Source organism: Xenopus tropicalis, chromosome 8 (genome assembly GCF_000004195.4).
Source record: "Xenopus tropicalis strain Nigerian chromosome 8, UCB_Xtro_10.0, whole genome shotgun sequence".
NCBI classification, from domain to species: Eukaryota; Metazoa; Chordata; class Amphibia; order Anura; family Pipidae; genus Xenopus; species Xenopus tropicalis.
In genome coordinates, this window is record NC_030684.2 from 62,783,653 (window position 1) to 62,811,524 (window position 27,872).

At 36.4% G+C, this 27,872-nt stretch overlaps 1 protein-coding gene across 6 annotated transcripts in view; it reads right to left on the reverse strand.

The window, feature by feature from the left end:
- The window catches only part of dach2 (dachshund family transcription factor 2), a 323,436-nt gene that overhangs the window by 136,097 nt on the left and 159,467 nt on the right, over positions 1–27,872 (reverse strand). For 5 of the 6 annotated variants that reach the window (XM_031906819.1, XM_018096094.2, XM_018096093.2 and 2 more), the window contains 1 exon segment: positions 15,611–15,726. In XM_031906819.1, the coding sequence (XP_031762679.1) occupies positions 15,611–15,726 (116 nt within the window). 6 annotated transcript variants of the gene reach the window in all.

A 27,872-nucleotide genomic window follows, 5' to 3' on the forward strand; every position in this document is an offset into this window, starting at 1 on the left:
CATTTTACAAGCATTACTTTCCCTGGACTATGTAAGCTCTGCTGGTAATATAGTGATGTGCTTCCACTTGGTGAAACTTTTTCTTTCTCTTATTAGATGAGTTTTGTGCTTAGTCTGCTAAATATGTACACCTATTTTCGTTTAGGTCACAACTTATTATTGGAATATCCACATGATATCTTCATTACGCTGCATAAAACAGGAACAGCTACAGCAACTCCGAATCCATCTCTAATAGGTAATAAGTGATCTGTAGGTTGCCAACTTCCAGCTCTATTAAAATGTAGAGCTAAGACTGACAATAAAGAGAGCAAGCAGTTGCTATTGGGAATGCACAGAGAACATTCATATTAAAATGACTGGTTGTGGAAAAGGGAGCTCTGTAATGCTGGTTATAACAGTAATTTCCTGAATGACCACAGGCACGTCAACTTATTTCCCTGCGCTTCACTGCACCCAGCTGCATCCAACTAATTAACTACACAGAGAGCAACTATTTTAAGCAATTACTTTCAGTGTGCAGCAGTAGAATGGATCACAATTTTTTTTTTTGCTCCTCATATTGATGACCACTTATAGCCATATTTGTCAACAGTCCCTAATTTCAAGGAACAGTCTGTATTGGCCTACGAGTTTCAAGTTTTCAAGACCTTGGAAATGTCCACGGTTTCATATCTACTACCAGTTGGGAGTAATTCAATATATTTACAATAAAATAATAAGTTTATAATAAGCATGCCAAGTCAAATGTGTATGTGTTTTACATTATAGTCCTTTTACAGAACAACATATGCAAAAATCCCTCTTCCAACCCCAAAAGCCCTGATCTTAGAAACACTAGCAACCACAGGTACGTTGATGTGAAGCTTAATTAATTAAGGCATAATTTATATATCAGATATTGTTACTCATTGTGTGCAAATATGTTTGTATCCAATTAAGCCCTAAAATTACATTTTTTTCACAAACATGTTTCTATAAATACTAAACAGTTTTCTCTTCACTTGCCCTCAGTTACACCCAAGTTATGTCAGACCCTGCCTGATAATGTTTAATGGCATGTGCTATTGCCAAATCATTATATATATATATATATATATATATATATATACATATATATTGTATAGGAAACATTAAGATGTTAGCTTTTAAACAAGTAATTAGTAATTGCTATTTGATGATTGGTTGCTATGGGTTACTGCACCTGGGTTATGTAATAAAAGATGCAAAGTCTAATCACCTATAGCATCCAATCAGCATGTAGGATTTACTGGTCAACTGTTTGAAAGCAAACATCGAATTGGTTGCTATGAGATACTCCACCTGGGCAAACGAAGTGGCTTTTATTACATAAGGGAGCTAGTCTCTTTTATTGCATAACCTCATTTGATTGATAAGGGGCACAACTTACCTTTAAGAGCCCATACTCTTGGCACTGTTAATAGTGCTAGTGATGCTCCATGCCAGATTAACAACACTGAGTGCAGCACCGACAGGTGCAAGTGATCCCTTTACATAACAACTTCCCTAAGGAGGCGTTAAGTATTGCATGCACTTGAAGTCCAGCCAAGCACATCCTGACTAATGTGATAAGTAGGGGCATGCCTAGGGATTCTCACTTCTGCTCATTTGTTACTCCTGCAGTATGCTAGATGCAGGCCATGCCATATACAGAGATAGGTGCAACTATTTTATTCTGTGAGAGAACAGAATTGTGCTTAAGAAAGTAGGCAAACACCTCTATTTTTTGCACCATATATATACAGTATACAGATGTAGAGTGATGGCACACGCAAGAATTTTCACACAGGAGTTGCAGAGTTAAAGAAATAAATTTGAGGTTTTATTTAGTCCAACGTTTCAGTTCCTGATTGGAACTTTTGTCAATGAACTTAAATGTTGGACTAAATAAAACTTCATATTTATTTCTTTAACTCTGCGACTCCTGCATGAAAATTCCTGCGTGTGCCATCATTCTACATCTGTATACCTACTTTTTTTTTTTTTTTGCACTGGGACCCAGGTATCATCTGTATATCATGGTGTGCAGCTTACTGGCAATCTGTGTGTGTATATATATATATAATGCAGGAAGTTAAAAGATTATGATAGACCCTCCATGTGAACTAGTCCTAGGTCTCCCATTTGGGTGGCACACTGGAAAAAGATACTTAGCAACCTGACCAGATGAGCAGCTATTTATGTGTATCACCAGCTTCAGAATGCAGAGATTGCCCATATGGGATAGTGCTCTATACAAACACCCAAAGCAGCTTTCAGACATCTGTCAGTAAAATGCATCAATTTTATGGGTTTTCAGCAAATTGCATTTCATTTACCAGTCTGAATTATGATGGTGATTGATTGAATTACAACAATTACAAAGAAATGTGCATCTGTCCACCCCACTAATCATATTTATAAATGATTAAAATCATCTGCCTTTTGTGTCTAATTGTAATCAAGACTGTTTTTGTGTGTGTGGGGGGGGGTGGGGTTAGGTTCACAAAAAAAAAGATTTGTAAAGTAAAAATACAGTATTTAGGTTAAATAAAAGATTTATTTCACATGTAACTAGCTATTTGTGAATCGTCTGTAAAGACTTAAATTGCAATCAGTTAAAACTGATCTTTCTGTGTTCCACTTAATTTTTTAAACAAACTTATTGGCCACTTTTTAAATCTATAAAGTAATGTAGGATGACAGGAATGATAATATGATCCTAAGTAGAAATCAGTCATGTTGAACTATCTAGCTCTGTATCTGAGACAATAATAACACAAGTAAGGTGCTCTAAGTGGATTAGCAAGAATAAACATAATAAATGAAAGAGAATAAAATAAAAAAGGAAATTTCACACTTAGTGAAGGCTTGACTTATAGGTAGTGGCAGCTCTGATAGCCTGAGGTGTTGAATTCGTTTTGCCACTCGATAATTTGACTGATTCACTCGAGTGGCCCGAAGAGGACATTTTCTGCCTGATTTCAGTGTAATCAAGTCACCTGCTCTAAGATTGCTGGGGCCAAGTCAATTGCATTCTGCTAAGCACTGAGGGTGTATAGAGAGGCTAGAACTGTGTTTTCTGCATAAGTGGGCAAAATTATTAGACTTACTGACACACACTACTTGGAATCAGCTCGTCGGCAAGTGATACGTATGTAGTCTTTGAAGCACTCTGGCAGGTTTGATAAGGCACAAATCTCCCAGTGAAAATAAGCATTAGGGGGAGTATAAAAATCTTAAATATTTTGCCAGTATGTCTTCAGTACATCTTTCATGACAGAGGAATAATCATGTATCCAAAAAGCAATGTAAGTGTATATTTCTAGTGGTTATATTTCATTCAGCGGACGCTCTATCCAAGCACTGATGTAAGCACTAATAATCAGAACCCAATATTTGCCTGGATATATGTTTCTACTTTTATTGAGAGTAAACAAACCATTTCTGGTCAGTATTTGGCCTTACCGAATAGAGATGAGCAACCCTGTCATTTAGTCTGGTCAGAGAAAGTTTAACTTACATATGGAGCTTCCCCAAAATCTTCAGGGCCCACCACATGACTAGTGACAATTTCTAGAACTTTACAACAGTGTGTGTTGGGCTGCTAAGAATCTGTGAAGAAAACTGTTGCACTTTCTGTGTTGGGGATTGTGCCTTATAAATAAAAGATTACATTGGGCCCATCAGGTCACAGTGACCAATCTGTACTTACACCCCTTTATGCTGAACTACAATTCCCTTGCCGTCTAATCATAGATGGCGTTGAACATCTCTGCTGTATACCTGCTAAAATGTCTTTTACCGATATACACATATCTAAATATATTTTTATTTACTGGAAAAGGTTTTATGAGAATAGAACTGGCAAATACAGTATGAAGTAAGTAGATTACACAAAACCATATTAAGCGTAGCTGATTTAAAGATGTGCCCTAAAACATATGGAATCCATTAAAAGCTATGTCACTCCAGCAGTCCATGGTCATTTCGTTCACACATTCCTACATTAAATAGGTTCTTTGTGCTTTTATGTAAGACACAAGAGTGGCATCTCTTCTTTTATTAGAAAAACCCCATTAAGTAATGAGGTTAAAACGGCATGGGTTTGACACAGGGATATTTTAAGCTATTTTCTACTTGACATATGTTGCAGCATGAATCATTCTCTACTGTGTGGAAGCCCAAGAAGGAGCTAACCTGATCTGTTAATAAAATATAAGGTGACCTTGCCTAATTGAGCCAGTTAGCACAGAGAAAAAAATTCTTTCAACATGAGAAACAAAATCCAGAAACATTATCAGATCATGCATTAATCAGGAGCTATGCTGGTATTTGTTTCATTTCTCCCATCACACAACAATTATTGCAGGGTTTGTAGGAAGTACAGTCCTGGTGAACTAAAGCCCCAGCATGAAAAGGTTATTTTTTGCTTTTTTGATTCCTAGATGCAAATCTATTAAAGAGAAGCAGATTGTGCTTTTTGTGGTTTGCCCCCTTTAGAGAAAGAGCACACATGCTGTAAAGCCTTTATTTTCTTTCCTCAACAACAACATGTAGTGACTAGACCCCTGTCCAGTTAGCAGAGCAAATCCTGTTAATTGCAAGTGAGATTTGAAACAAGTCTTGGGGGCATTTACTGATGTTAGCAGTTTTTTTTTCATGATTTGTATTTTTTTGAACTAAGACTAAGACTAAAATTTTTCACGTAAAAAGACACTTGACACTTTGTAAGTCCACAAAGATTGGTGGAAAAACATAAAAACCATGAAAAAATGTGTGGTTCTTGTATTCTTTTTTTTTCTTTTCACATTTTTGCGGTTGTGCTTTTTCAATTCAGATTTTTTAATGAATAACTAGAACATTCATAGTTTTAGTGGAAATGAGTTTAGTAATGGTTTCAAAAACTTCAAAACCACGATAATCAGAATGTTAATAAATCTGCCGCTCAGTTTTCTCTCCAATTTTTTTGGACCCCTTAAAAATGGCACAAGCAATCATCCTAACTGGAAATATTCAACACCCTAAATTGGGCAGTCACTAATCTACAGCATAGTTACTGAATGATTGGGCAACCCATTTACAAGGATTGGGAATGGGATTGGCAATATGCAGGCTAGTAAACTGAATATAATTTTAAGGTAATCATAAACAACAAAGTGCATGAGGTTTATGATGAGGTCCAATCAAGTAAGCAGTTTACAAAGGAGCCATTTTACATTATGTTTCCTATGCCCAATATTCCAAATTCAAATAATTACCAACTTTCTTGTTATTGACAAAACACTGTACTATACCTCCTCTGTGAAAGGATAATTTAAGGCAGTTGGTTTGAAGTCACCTCTATTCCCACCCTGGCACTGCTGAATTTTTTCTTAGGCCTGTTTCTTAAATTGGTTGGAGTACATTTCTTTTTAGCAGTTTCCTTTTATTTCTACCAGTAAATGTGATGACATTCCTTATGCTATAGTTGTGTGCTCTGGCCTGGTTAGATAAACAATTTGTTGGTGCCACCGTTTGGTATATAACCTTTCAGAACGCAAGTATAATATACATGCCTCCTTGATTTTACATGCTCTCTAGAGGTTGTTCATATAGCCTTGTGCCAACTACATTGACTATACGCTGCTGTATTGTCACTGCACTATACAGGCTTCTGGTAGCTTCTGCTGCAATCAGGAAGGAAAAAAGGGTAAGTTAGGGCAAAGGGTGGGTAAAAAAGACGCCCTGGAGGGAAGTTCCACCTCTTATGTTAATTATTTGCACAGGGTACTCCTCCTTTTCCTACATCCCTGTTAATTGTACCGAGATGTATAAATAGCATCTTTACATAGCACCATTACTAATTGCCTGTAGCCAATCCCTTAAATAGAAAACAAAATATTATAATCCTGATTGTTGTATAGCGTAGTGGCATGGTAACATGAAATCTATGTATAAATACATACAGAGCAAAAAACATACAGAACCTCACAGTCACTTTTTTCATTACGAACATGGAAACAGAATGGCAGGTAAACAGACACACACAGATACATTTACAAAAATGACACTGAGGCACATAACATTCAATACCTTCCTCTGCGGTGTGTCCCAGGGCAGACCTGTGCATCTGTTCTCTGAAAATGAGCCTAGAAAAGTCGATGATTGCCTGCCTGCTTGCTGACACTCAGCATGAATCTTGAATTAGAACATCGGCAGGAGAACCGGGGATAAGAGAAGCAGCACAAAGCGGCTTGCAGTAGGCAATGGGAGCTGGGATTTCCCTCCCTCGTTCAGACGACACCGAGAACCAGTTGTAAGATTTGGCCAGATCAAACATAAAGAGAATAAACCTCATACCCCTCTAAATACCTCTACTGAATTTCATTATAATCTAATTATAAATGGTGTACCTAGATGTACGTTATAGCAATATGCAGGCAAGGATGGTCAGCCTGTGTGGGAAATGAAGAATGTGAACAGAATGCTCTATTTCTGATGAACAGAAAACAGGTACAGGACATCAATAGAAACTGACAGGGCAGGGAAAAGATAGAGAAATGCTAAAAAATGCAAAGAAGAACCAAATAAATACAGCCGATTTACAATACTTGTTTTGTATTCAGTTTGAGTAAAAAAGGCAGGAGGACTGCATCAGGCACAGGTCACTCATTGTCATATGTAGCTGGCTAAAGTGTGTATCATTGTACCCTGTACAACAACAAAACTTATATGAAGTAGTAAAATATATTTGTTCGCAGCTAATTAAGAAGGTAAATAATGGGACCCGTTATATAGAATGCTAGATAATGGAATGATACACAATTTGGATCACCATACCTTCAGGCTACCAAAAAAACCATTTAGACATTTTTAAAAACACAACATAGTACTTTTGCTGACTAATTAGCATCAAGTACAAGATACTGTTTTTTTACTGCAAAGAAAAAGGAAATCTTTTTAAAAATTAGAATTATTTGCTTAAAATGGACCTCCCTGGATAACGGGTTTTTTCGGAATGTATTTTTCCCAAGTGCTGGGCTGAAACACAAACATAGAGTCAACTCTATAGGACAGGGACAGCTCTGACCATGATTAATAGTGCTATACAGGTATAAGACCTGTTATCAAGAATGCTCAGGACCTGGGGGGGGGGGGGGGGGCGATAAGTGGTCTTTCCATAATTTGGATCATTAATAAATTAAACCCAATAGGATTTTTTTGTTCCAAATAATAATTAAATATCTAGGTTGGAACCAAGTACAAGCTACTGTTTTATTATTACAGAGAAAAGGAAATCATTTTCAAAAAGTAGAATTATTTGCTTAGAATGGAGTCTATGGGAGATGGCTTTTCTGTAATTTGGAACATTCTGGATAACAGGTTTGCAGATAACAGATCCCATGCCTGTATAGTAAATAAAGTAAGATTACTGTAATATAATACAGCATAGTACACAGTAATAAAGTATTTAATAAATAATAAAGGTATGGGATCCATTATCTGGAAACATGTTATCCAGAAAGCTTCAAATTACAGGAAGGCCATCTCCCATAGACTCCATTTTAAGGAAATAACTCTAATTTTTATAAATGGTTTCCTTCTCCTCTGTAGTAATAAAACAGTACCTTGTAATTGATCCCAATTAAGATATAATTAATCCTTATTGAGGGCAAAATAATCCTATTTTATTTAATGTGTAATTTATCTTTTAATAGACAAATTAAGGAAAGATCGATTATCTGGAATACCCCAGGTCCCAAGCATTCTGGATAACAGGTCCCATGCCTGCTTCTAATTACAGGTATATTGGCTTATGTTGACTATAGTCTCATAAGTTTTGATGCTTTAACACTAAAAATTGTCTCTCATTTCTCAAAGCTACACTGACAATGCCGGCAATGCATGGATGTCTACATATATATATTCATTTGAATTTTATGAAATCCTGCTGACATGTTTACATTTACGCCTCTGTATGATGTCTACAAAATATATGTATGAAACATCTCATGAATACAGATGAGGAGAAGTCTTCTTGCAATATCAGTTTGACCCAACCATTTTACTGTATAGTTGGTGCACAATTTCACGTACATCATTATGTTTTACCCTAAATTTATTGTTCTGAAAGTAGCTGCAAACTTGCTTAAATGCACAATACCACATCTGTTGCATGTATTCAACTGCCTTGAACACAAAAATCATAATGCCTAAGGTATTCGAGGCCAGGAGAAGAAAAAAATTTCTACCATGAAGCAAACAAAATGGTTCATGGCCATTTCATTCTGCAGTTTAAGAAAGATAATAATAGTGTTATTTTTCACAAGATGTAAGAAATTTGGGCTATAATCATTCATCTAGAAAGACCAACCAGACATTTGCTTTGACTCTAAAAGTGGCCAAGTTTAACATATCATACATCCAGCTAAATGATCAGATAACATGACTTGTTTACCATTGGTCATGTTGCAAGTGCAGAAACACTAAGGGGTGCAAATGGTGCCAAGGCAATAGTCTGTGCAGGCAGAGCTATTAAAAATCTATCAGAAGATGCAGAACCTACCACCCACCCCACCCTGGCAAACCCTACAGCATTGCCAGACCTAGACAGTGCTTCATTTAGAGTGAGAGTCAACTTCTTGGACTCCACTCTATCTCTTAAAGTCCATGTTTTGCCACCTTGTACCAGGCTTCAAAATGAGGCCTCTTTGTCGGATTTGGCCATTCAAAGGTTTTTTTTAATTAGTTCTTTCTTCTGATGACCTGAGCATGGGGGTCTGAATCTAGATGGGAGGGAGCTGCATACCCTCACTTTCAGATCAAGTGAGGCCTTGGAGAAGCTGGGTTTATACACATTTTTGACAAAATGCTTCATGACATGTCCATAGCAGCCTATGTTCACCGGTAAGGGCAAAATTACCCAAGATGTAGAATTATGTGAAATTGAAACAAGTTAAAATTTCCACTCTGTTATATAAATCTAAACAAGGCCTTACTGAAAAGTTAACTAAAACCAACTGCAATAATATTGGTAGCACAGATTCAAGTATCTAAATGCCACTTTTTAAAAGAAAAGTAAGCCTTTTATTTTAAATCCCACTAAAGGGTCTCAATATTCCCCAGAATAACATACCTTTCTTCTTGCATAAGTCTAAGGTGGTTTCTAAATCACAAAAAGCACAACTGCACCTCTTTCAGCTGCTTCCTTATCTATTGTGAAGCTCTTCTCCCTTTTTCCTGAGCTCTCCTTCTCTTTTTCACTGTGAAGAAGGTCAAAAAGGTGTGTGCTGCATATGTTTTTGCCTCCTGCTCCAATGGAAAGAAATCTGGCTTGCTGTAGGGATGTGTGGGTCAACAAATTTCGATCCACCAGCTCCCATCCAACACCCAATCTGACTCGGCAAAGCAGCTGCATTTATAGACCCATGCCACCATCCCCTTCTCTGACATCACAAAGGGGGCAGGGTGGGCAGGCGTGCCTATAAATATAGCATTCCTATACAGTGAAACGTCGTGGGCAGGGAGGGCAGAAGTAAGTGCTCAGCCCACACCCACCTGTGGGTTTCAGGCTGCCCTGCACATCACTAGTAGGCATCTCTTTGACATCTTCAAAGGCAAAGAGAGAAAGAGAGCTCAGAAAAGAAAAGGGGTGGGGCAAGTAGCTAAAATGTGCTGTAGTTGAGCTGCATGTGATTTAGAAACAAAATGAGACTGAATGCAGGTGGAAAGGTATGTTACTTTGGGCACTATTAGAGTAATTTTACAGATAGAAAAAAGGTTAACTTGTTTTAATAAGCAATCAGTATATATATGAATTGCCTTGTACTACATACTTCTTAGATTTTATGGACCGTGACATATCACAAGTGGTTATGATCCAGCCATTTTAATTTAGTGCCATCACCATGAATGGCCTATAATTGTCCAGTAGTGAAGAGATTCATTCAAAATGTATGTTTGTAAATGAGTAAATATGACCAGATGCACTGTATGTAGCCCACCCTGAGGTAAGCTAAAATAATAATGGAAGTGTGTGTTGCTTATAGTGTGTCTCAGTCAAACATTTGGTTGGGACACCTCCCTACAACGCCCAGCAAAATATATTACCTGTGGTTCTTCCCACTCTGGTGGATATCCACTGGACCAATGAAAAAAGATCAATGGCCTGGAGAGTCTTTCAACTGTTTTAGTAAGTGAATGGAGCAACAGTTCTTCAAACAAATTAACTTATTTATTTATTTATCCCAGGCATGTATCTTCTGGTGATAGCAACAGTTGACTCAAAAAACCAATGGCGCACATAACACAGGTTCAATGCTTCTAATAAATGGTACATCACAAACTGGACTCACACTCATGATCTGTCCCCTACAGAGGTAGTAGTGCCTTAGTGCCAATTTCCAGTGTAGACAAGTCTCACAGCAGTCATTTGCACCAGGAATCTCACTCACTGTGTCCCTGAGCTCAATCACTTGAATCCCTATATTGGCAGCCTTGTCACTGCAGGCTACTAACCCAACTAATGTCCATCTGGAACCTGTCTTTCACTCCTAGAGTGACTATCACAGAACTAACCTAATTCTAGATTTCCTAACTGGGTCTGCCACCTGCCCAAGTCCAATCCTGTACCCACCTCCCCATGAGGAGAGGTCCCAGGTAAAGACACTGAGCACATGGGTGCCCTCACTTTTATAACATCACACACTGCCATCTACCGACCAGTTCTTAAACTGGTATCAAATTACTCTAATTCTGGAAAAGGAAATAACTACTCAGGGTTTAACAATGGACCACCTAAAGTGTCCAAAGTATAGTGGAACTACCTGAGCTAAATTCTCAGGGCCCCTACATATAGTTTTATTACTAGATTTATTTATTAAATCTATGCTTTTTTACCATTTTATTATCCACCTATAAAACATAATCTTAGCATTTTGTTGGGCAATCTCTTGACTACAGTACTTTCATTTGTAATATAATAAACATAATTAATAAATAATAATATAAAATGAAATTGAGTGCCCTTAAACTAGGGGGTGCTGCATGGTTACCTTGTGCATAGCAATATTCATCTTGCTGTTTTACAATAAGACTAACTTTTCTGCCAATTTTCTAAAACACTAGACATGTCAAAGAGTGACTGCTCTTTCATGGCAGAAATGTTAATTATGCATTCCGTTTGACTTGCAGAGGAAAAAAAATGCCATATGTTGCTGAATATATAACATTTATGAGAGGCATAATTTATTCTATTTGTCTATTGGTACTTAATCAAGTAAAATAAAATGAATGCAAGTCTCATTTAGGTGTTTACGGTATGCAGCATGTCACTTTATATATACATTTCACAGGATTTGAGAGAAAAAAGCATGTACAATGTTATTCAGTTTTGTGCTGAAAATGTAAATATGCAACCTACAAATATGTTGGTAGCTGCTTGTTTACCATAAGCTGAAAAAATAGCCCAAAAATAACTCTCTCTCTCTCTATATATATATATTGTATATATTTAGGTATGGTACCACAATTTTTGGCCTCCACTCATGATAGTTAATCAGGGTCAGATATAGAATAGAACAAATGCAGGATTCTGCCAGGAACAATGAATGGGGTAGCTGATGTAGTCCTCTCCTGCACAGGGCACCCATATAATGTTATCATTGACTAGGTGCCAAACAACTGGATCAGACTGGTTTAGCCAACTACTTGAGTTACTAAATCAGGCAAAGATGCACTTCCAGAGATGTAACTAGTGGTTACGGGATACAACAGTAAAATTATTTTAGGACATTCCAAAACTCCAAGATGAGATGCAGAAATTGTAGTGTCTGCTAAAAAAAACCCTTATAGTTTATCTACCTCTACCAACAGCTGTTTTGCAAAGGTGTGCGAAAGGACTTGTTCTTGGCCAATATTCTCAATATACAAACAGATTTTTGTTTTAAAAAAAAGACCAGGAAATTATATTAGTTGATAAATTACTATGCGTTACTAGAATCAGAAAAACATTTTTTAATTATATTACCCTTATTGAAAAATTCCAATTTTGGATTTTGGTGTATTATCTTCTAATACCCAAATGAACTGGAAAAAGGGGGTTAATTTACCATCAATGGCCCATTTGCACAATTAATAAGAAAATTAGAGCAGGTACAAATTCAGCATAACTCTGAATCAATAGTGGAGGAAATATGCCCACTGTAAATGATCTCTAGTATTTATTAGTAGTCAGAGACTATGGCTTGTTTATTAGCAGTGGGCAGGTTTGCACGAGTGTAGAAACCCATAGCAACCTATCAGAGATTTGCTATCATTTCTCAGACTGTAACAGACTGCTAATTGATTTCTCATTGCCTATTGATTGCTAATGTTTATTACTGCCCTGCTACGAGATGTGGGCAAAGTACTTTTTTTTTTTTTAATCTACCCCATATATCCTTTAAAAATGTCACACATCTGATACTGTATCCTAAAAGGATATTACACTAGTATGCAAGGTCACTATCCTGGAGTCAAACCTGATTCCGCACTAACATTAATTCTTCAAATTCAATCAAAATCTTGCTAAAAATATTTAAAAAAATATTTATGCAAGAAAATGCCTTTCTCAGTCAGGAAACAACAAAAAGTTTAGTCCACTCATAAATCATCTCCCACTTAGACTATAGCAACCTCTTCTTTACCACCACTCCCTTACTTATTCTCTCTGCAATCCATCCAGAATACAGCTGCAAGACTCCACCTAACCCATAACTTGTGTTGCACCTCTCTGCAGATCCCTGCACTGGCTACCAATGCTCATTCCCACCTACAAAGTTTGCAATAACAATGCCCCCCCCCCCCTTACATTTAAGGCCTCATCTCCACACTGTACACTTCAAGTCAACAAATTTGCACCTCTAATGATTTTAAACTTTCTTCTGCCCTAGTAACCTCATCACATACACGCCTCCAAAACTTCTCCAGAGCAACTCTGGTTACTGTATTTCTAGGATTCAGCAAAATTTCCATCAAATGTTAAAACATATAAATCTTTTAATATTTCTCTATGAAAGATTCAGCACTGGCCTAAACGAATGTAAAAAAATAAAAATACTTAGGCTAAAGAGCGAGCCAGGTCTCGAATTAGGTGAGTTGTATGAACTCAGCCTGTGCTTAAGATAAAAAGCATATTGTGGCTTTTTAAAATATTGATTATTTTTTGTTTTTGATACTGTTCTGTACGCAGACAGACCTTAAATGTCTGTGCCCATCAAATACAAGTAACAGTCCCAGGGCTGACCAGTGTTTCTTATCTATGATTTTTTTTGTAAGCAACTATCCACTGGAATGTCAAAATAATCAGTAGCAAAACAAATGGTACGTTTACAAGCCTTCCAGTGTTTTTCATTTTTCTCCTTCTCCTTTTTTTATGTGGTAATTTGCAATCCCTCCCAAGAGAACAGTAAGCTAGTAGAGCATAAATGTGCCAGGGAGAAAAATAACATGGTTAGTGCAACATGTGCATAATTTTTGCAATTATTTGACTAAATGTTTATTTGTTTAAAAGCAACGAGCTGGCTTTTATACAGTGGATATGCAATCAGTATTAAATATTTCTGATTTTATGTAGTTTTGAGGACAGACCAGATGGAATGCAATGCACTCTGGGATATGTCATTTATCACTGTGACAATGTGTAGGTTAGCAGTGATCTTCTCGCCACAGGGGAAGAATGAGATGCAAGTGTGAAGCAGCATTACGGCTGGACTACTGAAGTTTGGCAGTGCTTGCACCACTCATTAATTTAATCATATTAATTTATTAGTCATATATATCAAAGTAATTCACTGCAGAATTGTCAAGATGAACAATTCATATGCCAACAGAATCCCAAAAGGACCCAAATACTGTGGTTACATTTGCTTTTTCTTTCCAAAACAGCTGCAGTAAGATCAAACATTGCAGCTAAAATGACAAAGACGCTTCTCACGCTACATTCCCACTGCAGAGGATTTTTAAAAGTAAAATATTACTTAATCTAAGGCTAATTTTAGTTTTATTGCCTATATTCAACATTACAAATATATATGTATATATAGAAAAATAAGTGACCCCCAGGTTAATGCTTTGTAGTGATGCTGGACATGTGGGGTTCAGATGCACAGATAAAGATCACAATATGTATTGGATTACAGTGTTGCCTTTGGCATTCCAGACCACTATCTGTCTGTATTTATTTTCATGTCACTGCAGAATTATTTTTCTGAATAAACAAAACAGACTCTTCGGAACTTGTTTTACAGGACAACGGAAGATGTCTGTTGGATCTAGGGTATTGAGGCCCTTCTGCCCACCTGGTTCTTCAGATGGTTATCATACATACCCCCTGATTAGCTTTTCATCCTTGAATTCAACCCTGAATCAGTAAATGCCACATAGGCCATACCTCCTAACATTCTTGACTGGAAAGTGTGTATGCTTTAGGACAGTCATGCCCAGTTATGGTTAGACCTTCACCCCAAATTTCTTTAAAAAAAAAAAAAAAAAATCTAAAATTTAAGCTACCAAAATATGGACAATTCAAATGAATTATAAAAATAGTTAAAGAATTGGCTAAACAGCTGCATTGGGCATAACGACTTGTTTTTTTCATATTTTACTAAAGGTCTCAAACTGCTGCTAAGCATTCTACAAACCTTAGGGAGGGTAAATCTTTGCAGGCTGCAATACTAAACATAGTAATAGTAAAACCTCACTTGGGGCCTTCACATTCCACCCAATTGCCACATAGCTCTGAATTGAAGCTTCAGGGGCTCATGACAGGACAGGGCAGAGCAGGCAAGGTGGGGGTTAATAAGTAAGGGAATATAATTTGTGGGCAGAGCATAAAGGGACATGTTTGTAACCAGCTTAGGCAGAGTAGCCATTTTAAGACAGAGGCAGGAGAAAAAACAGTCCCACCCACCTTCCCCATTTAGAGATGTTGTAAGTTGTGGCCTTGGGGAGAGTGATACAAGTGTGGTAGAATGTAAGCAACCAGCCAAGGAGTGGTGGGTCCTTGACAGTGCATTTGATTGGTTAAAAAACAATTCCAGAGATGATGGTATTTTGGTAAGGACAAAGTGTGCTTTTGGTAAAACCCCTCTAAGGGGTAAGGGGACTCTGTGGACCCAACAAGCTGGATAACTGGGTGGATGATGGATCTGGTACAGTCATGCTGCAATTCAAATTACTACAAATCGCTGCCAGGGACCTTATTATTATGGATATGCTGTTATGTTACATGTTATAATTTTGCACTTAACCACAAGTTATGTATTGTTATTTGCAAATGTACTTGTGTTAAAATAAAGCTGTGGCCAACAAGAATTCTTATAGAACATGATGGTATGTGGTGAATTATTTCTAGGACATGGTGGGGAGGGGGGATGGTTTCTGCCATAATTCTTTCCTGCTTCCAATCAGGTAAATCCATTAACCAATCCCTTTTTTGAAAGTATAAGCTTTACCAGTTAATTTATTAGCATTTGGATTGCTGCATTTCTTTTAAAAACTGCAACCACATAGATGTTACTGTGTAAAAAATGCTCTGTGGATCAGTGGATGTGGAGCAAGTGTAACAGTATAGTAAGTCTTTCCTTACCTGTGGGAGATAGCAGTCCTGGTGATAAGAGACCTGGAACTCCGTGAGGCAGTAGACGGGCATTTTCTTGGATTCCAACTCCTAGTGACCGTTTTGGAGGTCTTCCTGGTCGGGAGCTGTGGATATAAAATAAAGAATAAAACATTAACATAATAAAATATACGCCATATTTGCTTCTCATTGCAATGCAACATTCAGTACTGCAAAAAATATTTTGCAGTTTGACTCATTATAAGTGCCAGCATAGTACTGTCACTGGGAAGAGGCATTTAAGTCAAGGGCAAAGGTAAGTAAGTATTAACCATGCTTTTTTACATTTTTAAATAATTTTCCCATGAAGAAACTGCATGGAAAAATAGTGAGCTGAAAATGTCAGTTAAATGGGATATATGCACTTGTATTCGACATGAATGCACTGTTTATGACAGAAGAAGAGTTAATTACACAGGGGGTTTAACAAGAAAGCGTAACCTGAATTACTGCCTTCTCCTCCACAAAAGTTCTGAAGACATTGGAAAAGGATGTACTAAATTTTATTGAACAACCATAACAAGTTCTTACACCAACAGAGTACAGAGACCGGGGTATATTTATTATAGTGTGCCCATAGCAACCAATCAGCAATTAGATTTAAACATTAACCTACAAGCTAGAAAACAAAAGCAAATAACTGGTTGCTATGGCTTACACACTATAATAAATATGCCCCTAAACACAAGCCCTATTTACACAGGTACAGTACATACAACCCTTTTGTATTTCAAATTATATTTAAAAGACATAGGTGTGACGTAAATAGAAATATGTCATACTTCTAATTATTGTGGGCGACGGATACCTCGTCATTCTTTTTTCGAAAGTTCAGCTCCTCCAGAACAATAACGAATTCTCAACAGTGTATTGGGAACCCAATAAATGGGCTTCCATTTTAACAATGATGCCTGTCTATGATATTGCTCCCAAACTGTGAATAAAAGTGCAGATCAGCACTTCTTAATACAGTCATAAGGGTCAATTCTGAACCCTTTAGAAAGGCTTTGGAATAATAATGTCCCCTACTGTGTTACATCGTCTTCTAATTGAAATCTGCAATGTGGGGAATAGTTTTATTTCTGTACTTGTTCAGTAAAGCTGCTATCTTTGTAATACAATGCACTTTAAAGTCACCAAGGGCTCAGCAAGCAAATAAAAGCTGTATCTCATACTGTTTATAGTTCTCTCTTGCTGAAAGACGGATTGCTTTCAGTGGTGGGGCAGAGCTAACAGCGTTATCCTCACCTGTCAGCTGCTCATATTTTTTCAAACAGCCATAAGCAGCTCATAATCCCTGCTTTCAAATTTGAATCCATAGCGTAAAAAAATCTAAAAAAAATGTATATATTTATATGTAGCATTTATCTTTTTCCTATAACCCAATTTGTGCCAGCCCTACTTCCAGCATAGTCAAGCAATACAATATTTATATCTTCAAATCAACTTTTGCGATGAAAAGTAATATATCAGTGAATGCATCTGGAAACGCAGATATACTGCGGCTTTACTGACTAACAGCTACTGAGATCTTGCCAAGCCCTACCGTGTAAATGACCACTTACCACAGTAAAATGATGTCTATTTGGATTGTGAGTAAAGCTGTAAATTTGTTTTGTATGAAGAACAGCGTGTAATATGTTTTGCTATTTCAACTCTATAGAGAAAATATGACTGAAAACAAATATCTGCCAAAACAATTATTGAGATACTGAGATACCAGAACCCTGTCCTGTGTACTATATATTAGAAGGGGAATGTACAAGGTTGTCTAAAAATGTTCTCTTAATGAGTTAAAATGGGAACAAACTAAAAAAAAACCCAGATTTCATCACAGTCAATAAAGTTTGTTCCTATTATGTGTTAAAAAAGTGATGACAAAAGGCCTGGAATTGTCTCTAGTCACTGCCCATTTTAGTTAACTGGAATCATGTCATGTATGGTTTAAGTATGGTTTAAGTATGGCTTAAGTATGGTGTTTTGTACATGATTCGAGCTGTCCATATGAAGAAGTGACATGAATTCATTTGTTCCCCTGCTAATTTACCTACTGTGCAGCTAATAATCATGATGGCTCTTGTGTTTTAGGGATGTCATGTAAAGTTATAGCATTCAGTTCTTAAACTTACAGTGCCCATAAAGCCAATAAGTATGAAATATATCCAATAAAAAGAATAATACTTTCCATACTCAATGGTAATTTAATATAAACATTTGTATTTTTAACAAATAGCCAAAATATAGATAAATATCAAATAATTTTGACATCAGCAATATTACTAAAATCATGGGGTCAAATAAATTTAGTTTAAAATACTGCAATAATAATGCATAAATATAGCTCTTACTCCAAATAATTCTTTAGGATACATTTGGAGAGTGGTTTATAACAGCAGGTCTCCCCATGACATTCTTATTTCTACCACTTCCACTTCCCCAGATGAGTTTGTGGACAGTATACTAACGCCATAACGAAGAACTGTAAATAACCTCATGTCTCACCCCCTGACTTCTAGGATTGTTGTTTTGAATGAATACATAAGGACATCAAGGGAACAGCTACATTTATCTCGCTTGACCAGTATCCTGTGTTTGGTGCATGTTTTTCAAGGTTACCCTACAGTATTCCTTAATCATCTGAAATGAATTCCATCAGCTTCATTTTGCTACAAAGAATAGTTGCATAAGTTAACAGTACATTGTTTTGTTTGCTAAATATTTTAAAGGCAGGTCCCTGAAAGAAGTCAAATCATTTTACTTACATCGCTAATGCAACATTGATTGATAGAAAAGAGTAAAGCCCTTGGGCATGCAAGGTGGAACTGCTCAAGAAAACAATGTGTAGTCTTTCTGTATTACAGAGTATACTGATTAAATGTCTAACATCATTATGAGATAGATCTGCTCAGAACTCACTTAAATCACCATGCACCTTTGCGATGTGCAACTGTATTACTTTCTTCTGCTCTGAATCAACTGCCATAGAATAGTAAAATCAAACTTAATAATAAGATTATCAGGATGTTTATGGCTATAGACCAAATAAAAATGAGGATTACCATAGATCTGGCTAACCCTTAAAACTGTAATTCATTCATTAACATAGTATTGCTATTTCAAGCAATCAAAAACATGCCATATAAATCTACTTACATTTTATAAATGAGTACAAAAGTGAACTTTGTCCTGAGATAAAATCCTTGACAGTCTAGACTTCACAACTGAGGATTCCTTCCTTTAAACAGTAACCTTAGGGTTGATAATATTTCCTTTCAGGAAGCCAGCCAACCATACTCACTGGTATAAAACTACCCCAATATGTCCTGTCCTTGTCCAGAAATGCTGTTAACCCAATTAACCACAGAAGCAGCACAGGCAGAGCGTAAATGTAATCTTTGAGAAACGTTTCATATTTCTATAAGCACAAACAGAAATGTATGGTTCATTTCACAGCTTCACATCCAAACTGCATTAACCAATGCTTTATTGTTTTTATTCTACTTCACTTTTGATGTCTGCAACAGGAAGATGATCAGGGCTACCATCAGAATTCTACTAACTCTGGGGCCAGTTAGATTTAGAGTAGTATTATAAGAATATGTATGCTCCTTTCAGAAATGATTGATATTTAGGTATGTAGCTCTTTTCCCACTGCTTAGTCAAGGATTGAGTAACTGGGGCAAGCATATCCAAGCTGATTTCACCAGTTACTGCTATACTATTCAGATGTCTGGCTGTCCCCACTTACTGTCAAAGGACTGTTTAAACCAACATGAAGTCTGTAAACCCCATTACTAAGACCCTGGCTCCAAGTGCAGGGAGGGGCACAAAAGCACTCCATTGCCCTAATTTGAGTGTCATTCCCCTTTATTCATACAATGCTGCTGAATAGGTTTTGGATTACGATAAACATTTGCAAATTAATAGTAAGTTACAAAATATCCAAATATCCGTGGAAAATAGTGTAAAATCTGAGTCATTTCTAAGTCATCATTCCCAGTGAATTAAATACCAAATGGTCCCCATTCCATAATATGAACCCTATGTTCTTCAATATGGCCTTAGTCATAAAACCAAAAATAAGCTCTTTTTGCACCATGAATTGGATTTAATATTCCCTTCCCAATATTCCTTTTCAGTGTTAATATGATCAAACCTACAATGCTACTGAATTTAATGCCACCTCATAATATGGCTATACAATCATCATTGCACAATATACCATCATTGCACTACTTTCTAGCACAGTAAGACTGTAGTTCCATTCATTTTACCTTACTTGCAAAAAGCAGTAGCTGTCAGTGGTTTCACACTGAGGGTCAGGCCTACATTATGGAAGTAGCCCAAGGCCCAGGGGAAGTTTTAAATACATACTTCTCTCCATAACATTTACATGAACTGACTTCTGTGCGAAGATCAGTGCTGTCTACAAATGGATTGTACAGAATGTGTTTCTTTGTAATTCCTTATGCACAAGTGCACCAGTGAACATACAGTGTGTTATGTCTCGTGCCACTAGCATCTGTGACTACTTACCAGCTTTTGTGCACTGTTTACGAATAAGAGCCCAAAGGCCCACGCAGATCAGCTGCCATGTATTATAACAAAATTGTGGAGATCGCTTACTGGATATCTGGGCATTGTCAATGAGAGTTTGGTAAATAAGGTGTGCAAGGGCCATATTATTATTAATTTCAGATAACATGGCTAAAAACTGCATTATAAGTTATGTTGCAGTCAGTCCCAAACTTATATAGGTAAACCATATTCAAACCATGACCTAGATCTTGGCACTCTCTATTAAAGTTCTACAAGTGAAATAACACTCCAGTATTCTGTATAATTCATACAGAACTAGTCCAGTCAATCTCACTTTACGAAGAAACTAGAAAATCAGTCCTTGATAATTATGCTCTCTATACCCTCATTCCCAAAAAGCAACTGGTAATGTAATTACTGGCTGGGAAAGTGTGTAATGATATATGCTAGATGTTTGAATAGGAAGTGCAATCACAATTTAAGTACATGAGTCTAATACCTATTATGCCAGACTGAATTGATTTACACTTTGTATTTAGCGAATATTGCAATTGTAATTTATGGCGCTCTATAGCATAAAAGAGTTTAATCCAATATAGCCTTGCTCCTATTCATTATCTACTGAGATGTTACTTTCAAAATTAGATTACTTTTTAAGGATACTCATTCTGTAGCAATGTGTTACTCTGTATGCAAATGGCAAGATATTTTGGCTCCATGGCTGTATGAAACAAAAGGTTTTGCAAAATAACAATGCCGAACCCAAAGGGCAAAATCTTACTGAGTATACTTAAGGTATATTAGGTATTATCCCTGTGATAAGTAGATGATAGGAAAAAATACACGGACAAAAAACATGAATCCATAATTCCAACTGAAGTGATATGTAACTGTAACGATAAAATAACATACGTCAGGCTTGGCTTTCCTATCAACTAATGTTCCCCAAAATTCCAATTCTTCTGTAAGTAAACATGAAAACTACCATCTTTTCATAGCTGCGCTTAGTACAGTATCCTCACTAACTGCAAGTTCTGTGCAGCATGAACAGTTCCTCTCCCATTGCTAAAAGATATCTATTTTTATGATTTTCATTCTATTTCTATGATTTTTTATTTTATAGTTAACATTTACGTTTAGAACTGTAGGTAAAAATACAGGCACACAGTTGTTACCAACTGCAAACTTGAGACAGCAGTTCATAGAGTTTGCAAGTGTCAACTTTCTAGACTAATGGATTCAAAGCTGGTCAGATTTTTTACAGTGAAGCCAGAATAAATGTAAAAACAGAAAAAAAACTCTTCCATCAGAATCCCAATGAAAGCAGATGATTCTGCAGCTTACTTGGGGAGGCATAAGACAGTATAGTCAGCTGTCAAAGTGAACCGAAGCAGAGATTTGAATGCTACTCAGGTCCATAACTTGTTTGACAAGTCCAAGCCAACTGATAGAGACATTACCATTGAAAGTAATCGAATATGATTACAGATTTAGAGACAATGTTGCAGTAAAGAAATTGTAAGTAAAAAATGATCTATACACTAAATTACTGTACTGCCATTTCCACAGATATAAATATGTATACATATTACGAAACACATTAATGTGACATTTTACTTAAAACATATAAGCACTGAATGCTGTAATGTATTTGAGATCTGTCATATTAAATAATATGCAGTTAAGCATTAAAACAATATACACTTACCCAGCCCTAAGGCTGGGGTGAGACATTGGACTTTCTCTCATCATTTAAGACTGCTTCGGCTGCCATAATACATTAGGGAATGCTGCCAGCAATAATTGTTCTGTTTAAAAAATGTAAAAATTATATTTATGTACATACATTACAAAAACAGAGAGCATGGACATAGTTGTCAGGCTGTTTGCCTCTTGTGATTGAGGCAGTGACCATAAGGTCAGTAGTGTTCTATGACAAACATAATCAACAGCGCAACCATAAAACATCATGACAAAGTGTGGGAAAAACCAAAGTGTTATGCAACAAGAACCAAGCGGTACACAAACCAATACATATATTGTTACACTGGTTGAATTAATATTTTGGTGGTTTAGGAAAGTTTGTCTTGCCTTAATCACAAGAAATTCTACAAACACTATAAATCATAGGAAGCCACGGGATGGCAATGTAATCAGCTCGAGTTGGAAGGTCCATGATTTCGGCTTTTCATTTCAGCTTAAAACTTTGATTGAGTAACTGATCTCTACAATATGCTACTCTCCAGGACACAGCTAATCATGTCATTATTGTTTAATTGCGCGCTGATTGTTTGTTGATGTTTTTTTAAGTCTTTGTTTAATTAAGTTTTTTTTGTGTGTCTTGTAATTTAAATGAACAGTTTCTTTTTACTAGCCCCTTTTAGTTTGTTAAGCAACAGTAATTAACAACATTTAAATCTATGTAAAAAAAAAGTATAAATAAAGTTTATGCTATGTAAAATAACTATGAATAAAACAAGGTACATAACAAGCAAAGCACCACATGGCCAATGATGCTACAATAGAGGAACAGAGGAAACTTTCAGGCCTATTTGCAGTGGTTATGCAACTGCATTGTAAAATTCTTAATTGGCTAATTACTAGAGTTATGGAGCCTCCCCTATTTCTAAGTCTGTTGGGTGCTTATTATACACAGTACTTCTCTTCTCAAAAGGAATAAACTGTTCTAGTTACTTGCATATTAACATATTGGTAGAGATGTAACAGACTACAGAACAGTTGGCCAGCAATCACTGAAGTTCATTTCTACTATTTCTTGATGTGGTTATGACCAACAGTGCTTATGATGGATACATCTAAGTATTATTGCTTCTCCCAACAAGCTACAAAAGATGCAAGTACAAACCTTTGTTTTATTTAGCTTGTTTATTCACCTGTATGTACACTAAGGGGTATATTTATCATTCTTTGTAAAAAAAATACTGGTGATGTTGCTCATAGCAGCCAATCAGATGATTTGCATTGGTTTTCTAACTGTTATAATCTAATTGCTGATTGATTACCCTGGGCAACATCACTGGTAATGCTTCACTCCGTTTTTTTACACAGCATGATAAATATACCCCTAAATGTTTATATTGTTTACTTGTATCCATAGCACTGTATTTGTAACACATCTTTTAGAGAAATTGCGTCCAATTCACGTTGAATTTTGCATTCATTTTAATGCATCCGTCACGAAAATGTTAGGCACAACTCCATCTGGCAGCCTCAATGACACTTGTATTCTGAGGGCACTGTGGGCAAAAACCTGGCAATTGCATCCAAAAGTGCACTCTGCAGTCAGCGGTACACCTCTTGGGTGTTTTGAAACAAAGTCACTTAAATATGATATGGAAATTGTAGCACTGATTTCATTGCATGCATTCAATGTATTTAATAAAAGAATGGATGGGACATGTTTTAACTTCAGCTAAAAGTAGCCACAAAAGTGACAAAGTCGGACAATACTTTTCAACAATGGCCTGACTATCAAATTGCATGAAAGCCCATGGGCTGCAGAATTAAAGAAACAGTAATAGCAAAAAAAATATATGTGTAAGAGTAATTAAAATATAATGTACATTATCTGTTATCTGCTATGCAACCTGTGCCATTTCTTTTTTCCTGCTTGAATGGCTGCCTGTTAGTACACAGCAGCTTATTTATATAAACTACTGAAGTGTTTTTGAAGCAAACACACAACTTTTACCAATGCAGGGCAACAGTGCATTATAGCTGAATTACTTAATTAATTTTTTGCTGTTAATGTTTCTATAAGAGAACAGTCTTCAGTCTATTTCAGGCTTTTAGTTGAGACTTAAATCTGCTCAGTAGATAACTTGGCGCATTTGTTCTGACCCAGAAAAACTGAGATGAAGCAAGAAGCATTTAGTCATACAGCAGGTGGTAGGTTGTATTGCTTTTTCAATCTGTCACTGGCTGGGCCATGTTGTAGTTGGTGTTGTCTGTTTCCTGTTCCAGCATAGAAAATGCTGTTGTGAACTTACAAATCTCTTATGATGTGTAGCAAGTAACAAATACATTTCCATGAGGTTACAACCAAAAGAAAAAATGAAATGGGCTTCTAACAACAGTATCTATGATGTTAATTCAACACCAACAAGCACCCAGAGAATTAAAGAAGCAATCCTCTAAAAAATCTATTTTCATACTGGTTTCATGATTGTGCTTTCAAAGCACAACCTCATTTCTGCCCAAGAAGAATCATAAAAATAAAGATTTTGATGTGTATTGATTTGGCCTTAATGGTTGCTTGAGTGATTCATTCCATTACACTTGACTTATTTTATCTCTGGGAATCATCCAAGTAATAATTAGTTATAAAAAATATGCACCAAACAGCTCAAAGTCAGAAAAGAAGACACAAAAGGCTACAATACATATGTCTACAATTACAATGTAATTTAGAAGTAGTCGTAGCAAACTGAGGGGTTTCTGGAGATACATTCCCACAGCAGTGGCTAATTATATTAGGTACCCTATTACTGGTATTTGACTTAAGAAAGACACATTTGTATGCCACTAAAGTTAGCTAACCTACATGAGGTAAATTCTGTTGCATTATTTCAATAGAAAGGAAAAACAAAAACTACTTTTACAAATAAACATTTGATCATTTTAATTAATGTTAATTGGAAAGTTGCTAGGAATTACTTTTTCATTAAACAAAAAACTATTTTGGGCGCGTTCCTCTTTAATACAGGAATATAGATGAGCTGAAATTATGTTGGCCAATTACTGTCAAATTTCAAAATGCAAATAAGAATTCCAAAGCTTAGACTAATGCAGTGGTTTCAGCTATTGGCCAAGTCCTAAAATTAGATATTCAGTGCATATCAACTATAGCTGTTATAGACAGCAAGAAATCTAAGATACAGTAACCAGCCAGTAACCAGCATGATTTAACGTTCAAGACATGAGTGTGTTCTTACCCTTGCAAAATTGAGATTATTATACCCTTTCCAAGTCCATTGTAACATATAAATCATATGTGAATTATGTATAGTCTCTGTAAAGAACTGTGAAATATGCTAGCACTATTTAAATAAATAATTTTGAAGCAAGAGGTTAAGAAGCTGAAAAACACGTTAAATGAGCAGAGAATCTGTTGAGCTGCATACAAAGGGCAAGAAAACCCTTGCAATATCAAAGCACACAGTTATGCCTCTGGGTATGTTGGGTTATCCCTTCTCATGTATAGACAGGGTGTCGCTAATTTGTTTGTTACAGGAGGAAACTATAAACAACAGTTGAACAGATAAAAGAATAGATTTGATAGAGTAAAATAAATGTATTTCTTAAATGCATAACAGTATGTAAGTTAGAAAACAAAGCATTTTTCACATATGTAAAAGGCTTTATATGGTAACTTTCATACAAAGCATTAAAAGCTGTTATCAAAGCTACCCACAAGTGTTTATATTTTAATATTCTGCCTATTTAGGGCATATCTTAAGAAGCAAACAGTTCAGTGGAATACTTTTACATATTAAATTCTTGCTCTATAATTGTCTGGCTCTTCCTAATAAAAACACATTTCGTTTATTTTTGAAACAATTCTGTTTTAAATTGCATTATGGGTGAATCAAGATCTCTTTCATTTGGCATTTATTACTGGACATTCAGCGTGCCAAGAGTAGTTAAACTCTACTTGACCTTAAAAATAGCGAAAGGGAAAAAAAAATCCCTGCATGAAAAACCAACTGACGGCACTAATGGTGAGAAAACTTGTCACTGGTGTAAGTATTGTTACCCGACCGCATTGTATGACTAACAAGATCAAAGGCCACAAGCAGCAGTACAGGAGCTTGGGGGGAACAGGATCAGCCATGCACAGGGTGCAATTAGCATCAGCGGCTTGTGAAGATGTCAAGCTGATAATCTTAATATCCTTACTGATTAAAGTTCTTTCGAGGAAATTATTTGAGGATATTGAAAAGAACATAGACCAGAACTGCATATTCCTGTAAAGCTTTCTACATATTTTTGTCACGTTTCTAAATATTGAGCATGTTAAATTCTGCTACCATTATCTTCATTAATTAATGAAAATGTTAGCCTAGCTTACCATTCTTCAAACTTCTATGCAGGAGCACCTAATTTCAGTTAGGGACTCCCAGTTGTTAAGGTGGCCATACACGGGCAGATAGAAGTTGCTGATTAACAGTCAACAGTTTATCAGCCTGTGTATGGGGCCCTCAGACAGGTCTGGCTGACCAATAATCAGGCATTTGTTGATGAGGCAGATTTAAAAGTCCCATTGGCCTGCACCCTGTAGTTTGGTCCAAGGGCTATACAATTTGATCAATCCAATATAGCCTACCTGGTCTTTTAGTGTTTGCCCAGCTTTACTTAAGTAGACAAAATCTAGGCCTAATAAATTAGGCAGATTAGGGAATTAGTTGCCATATGGTCTTAATGTGTGAAGGGGTAAAGTACAGTAAAAAAAAAAAGGTTGGCAAATGTAGTGAGAGCAGATTTCCCTATTTTGAAAATCCCTGAAGAAACAGAAACATGTTTTCATACATACATAACCATTTTACAAACTATGGTGCAGCCTAAGCAATGTTTGGCTAAAAAGGGGGGACTAAGCACAAAAGGGTTGAAGGCATCTGAATTAAAGGGAATCCGTGCTAAATGACTAAAATACTGCATAAGCAACAGTCATCAGATATTGTGAAAATTGACCATTAACTAATGTTATTAACACAAATGTATCTTCCTGTAGTTCTACAGAATAAAGAAACAAAAACACTGTAAGGAATGAATGAACCCTTGTTACAGTACCACTATGGCACCAAGAGAAACTAGTTATTATATCGCCAAAATAATTTCCACTTCAAAAACAATGAAGAGCTGTCAGTTTGTGCAACTGCTGTATAACTATGGAAGGTCTGCAGGTCATGTTAATCTGGAGCTTGTGACTATTTATAAGCAGAAACGTATTTCTCAACAATGTCACATGCATGCATTTGTTTGGGCCTTTTAATTAGTTATTAAGACAGTCATTAAACCAAAGCAAAATATACAAACCCAGTGGGAAATTGCTTCCATATCAAAAAGACCCACGGCCACATACAACATCCCTTTAGGTATTTTCTAGAAATGCAAAGTCTTTATCCCACAAGTACCTGCGTGCATTAGATTCTGCTTTGAATGTAGTGCTAAAATCAAACATCTGCTAAATATTTCACTCCCTACTCTAGATAACACAAAGAATTACAAATAAAACAACTCCTGTGATGTGACACTGACTGAGGGAGTTGTCTGCTTATTGTAAGATTTTATTCCCTCTTGGTGGAGCTTTGTTCTGTGGTCTCCACTGGCATCTATCACAAAGCTCATCATGTTGTGCCGCTGACAGTTTTCACCCCCTCTGCTTCTCCTTGGGGTATCCCATGGAACAAATCACTTTATACTCACTTTATACTCTACATACAAAATGCAAACATAAAGAAGGTCAAAAATATTGTTTTTCAACATTATGAGTAAGGACTAAGTTGTGTTTCAGCTGGAATGTTCTAAAGGCATGGAGGAGAGACACAAAGCATGCAGCCCGCGCAACTTCAAAAAGGCTCTTATTATACTTAAAACAACCAACCAGGTTTTTGTAAGAGCCTGTATATAACAGATATAAAACTGTCCTGAGAAGTAACATAAAGCATTGCAG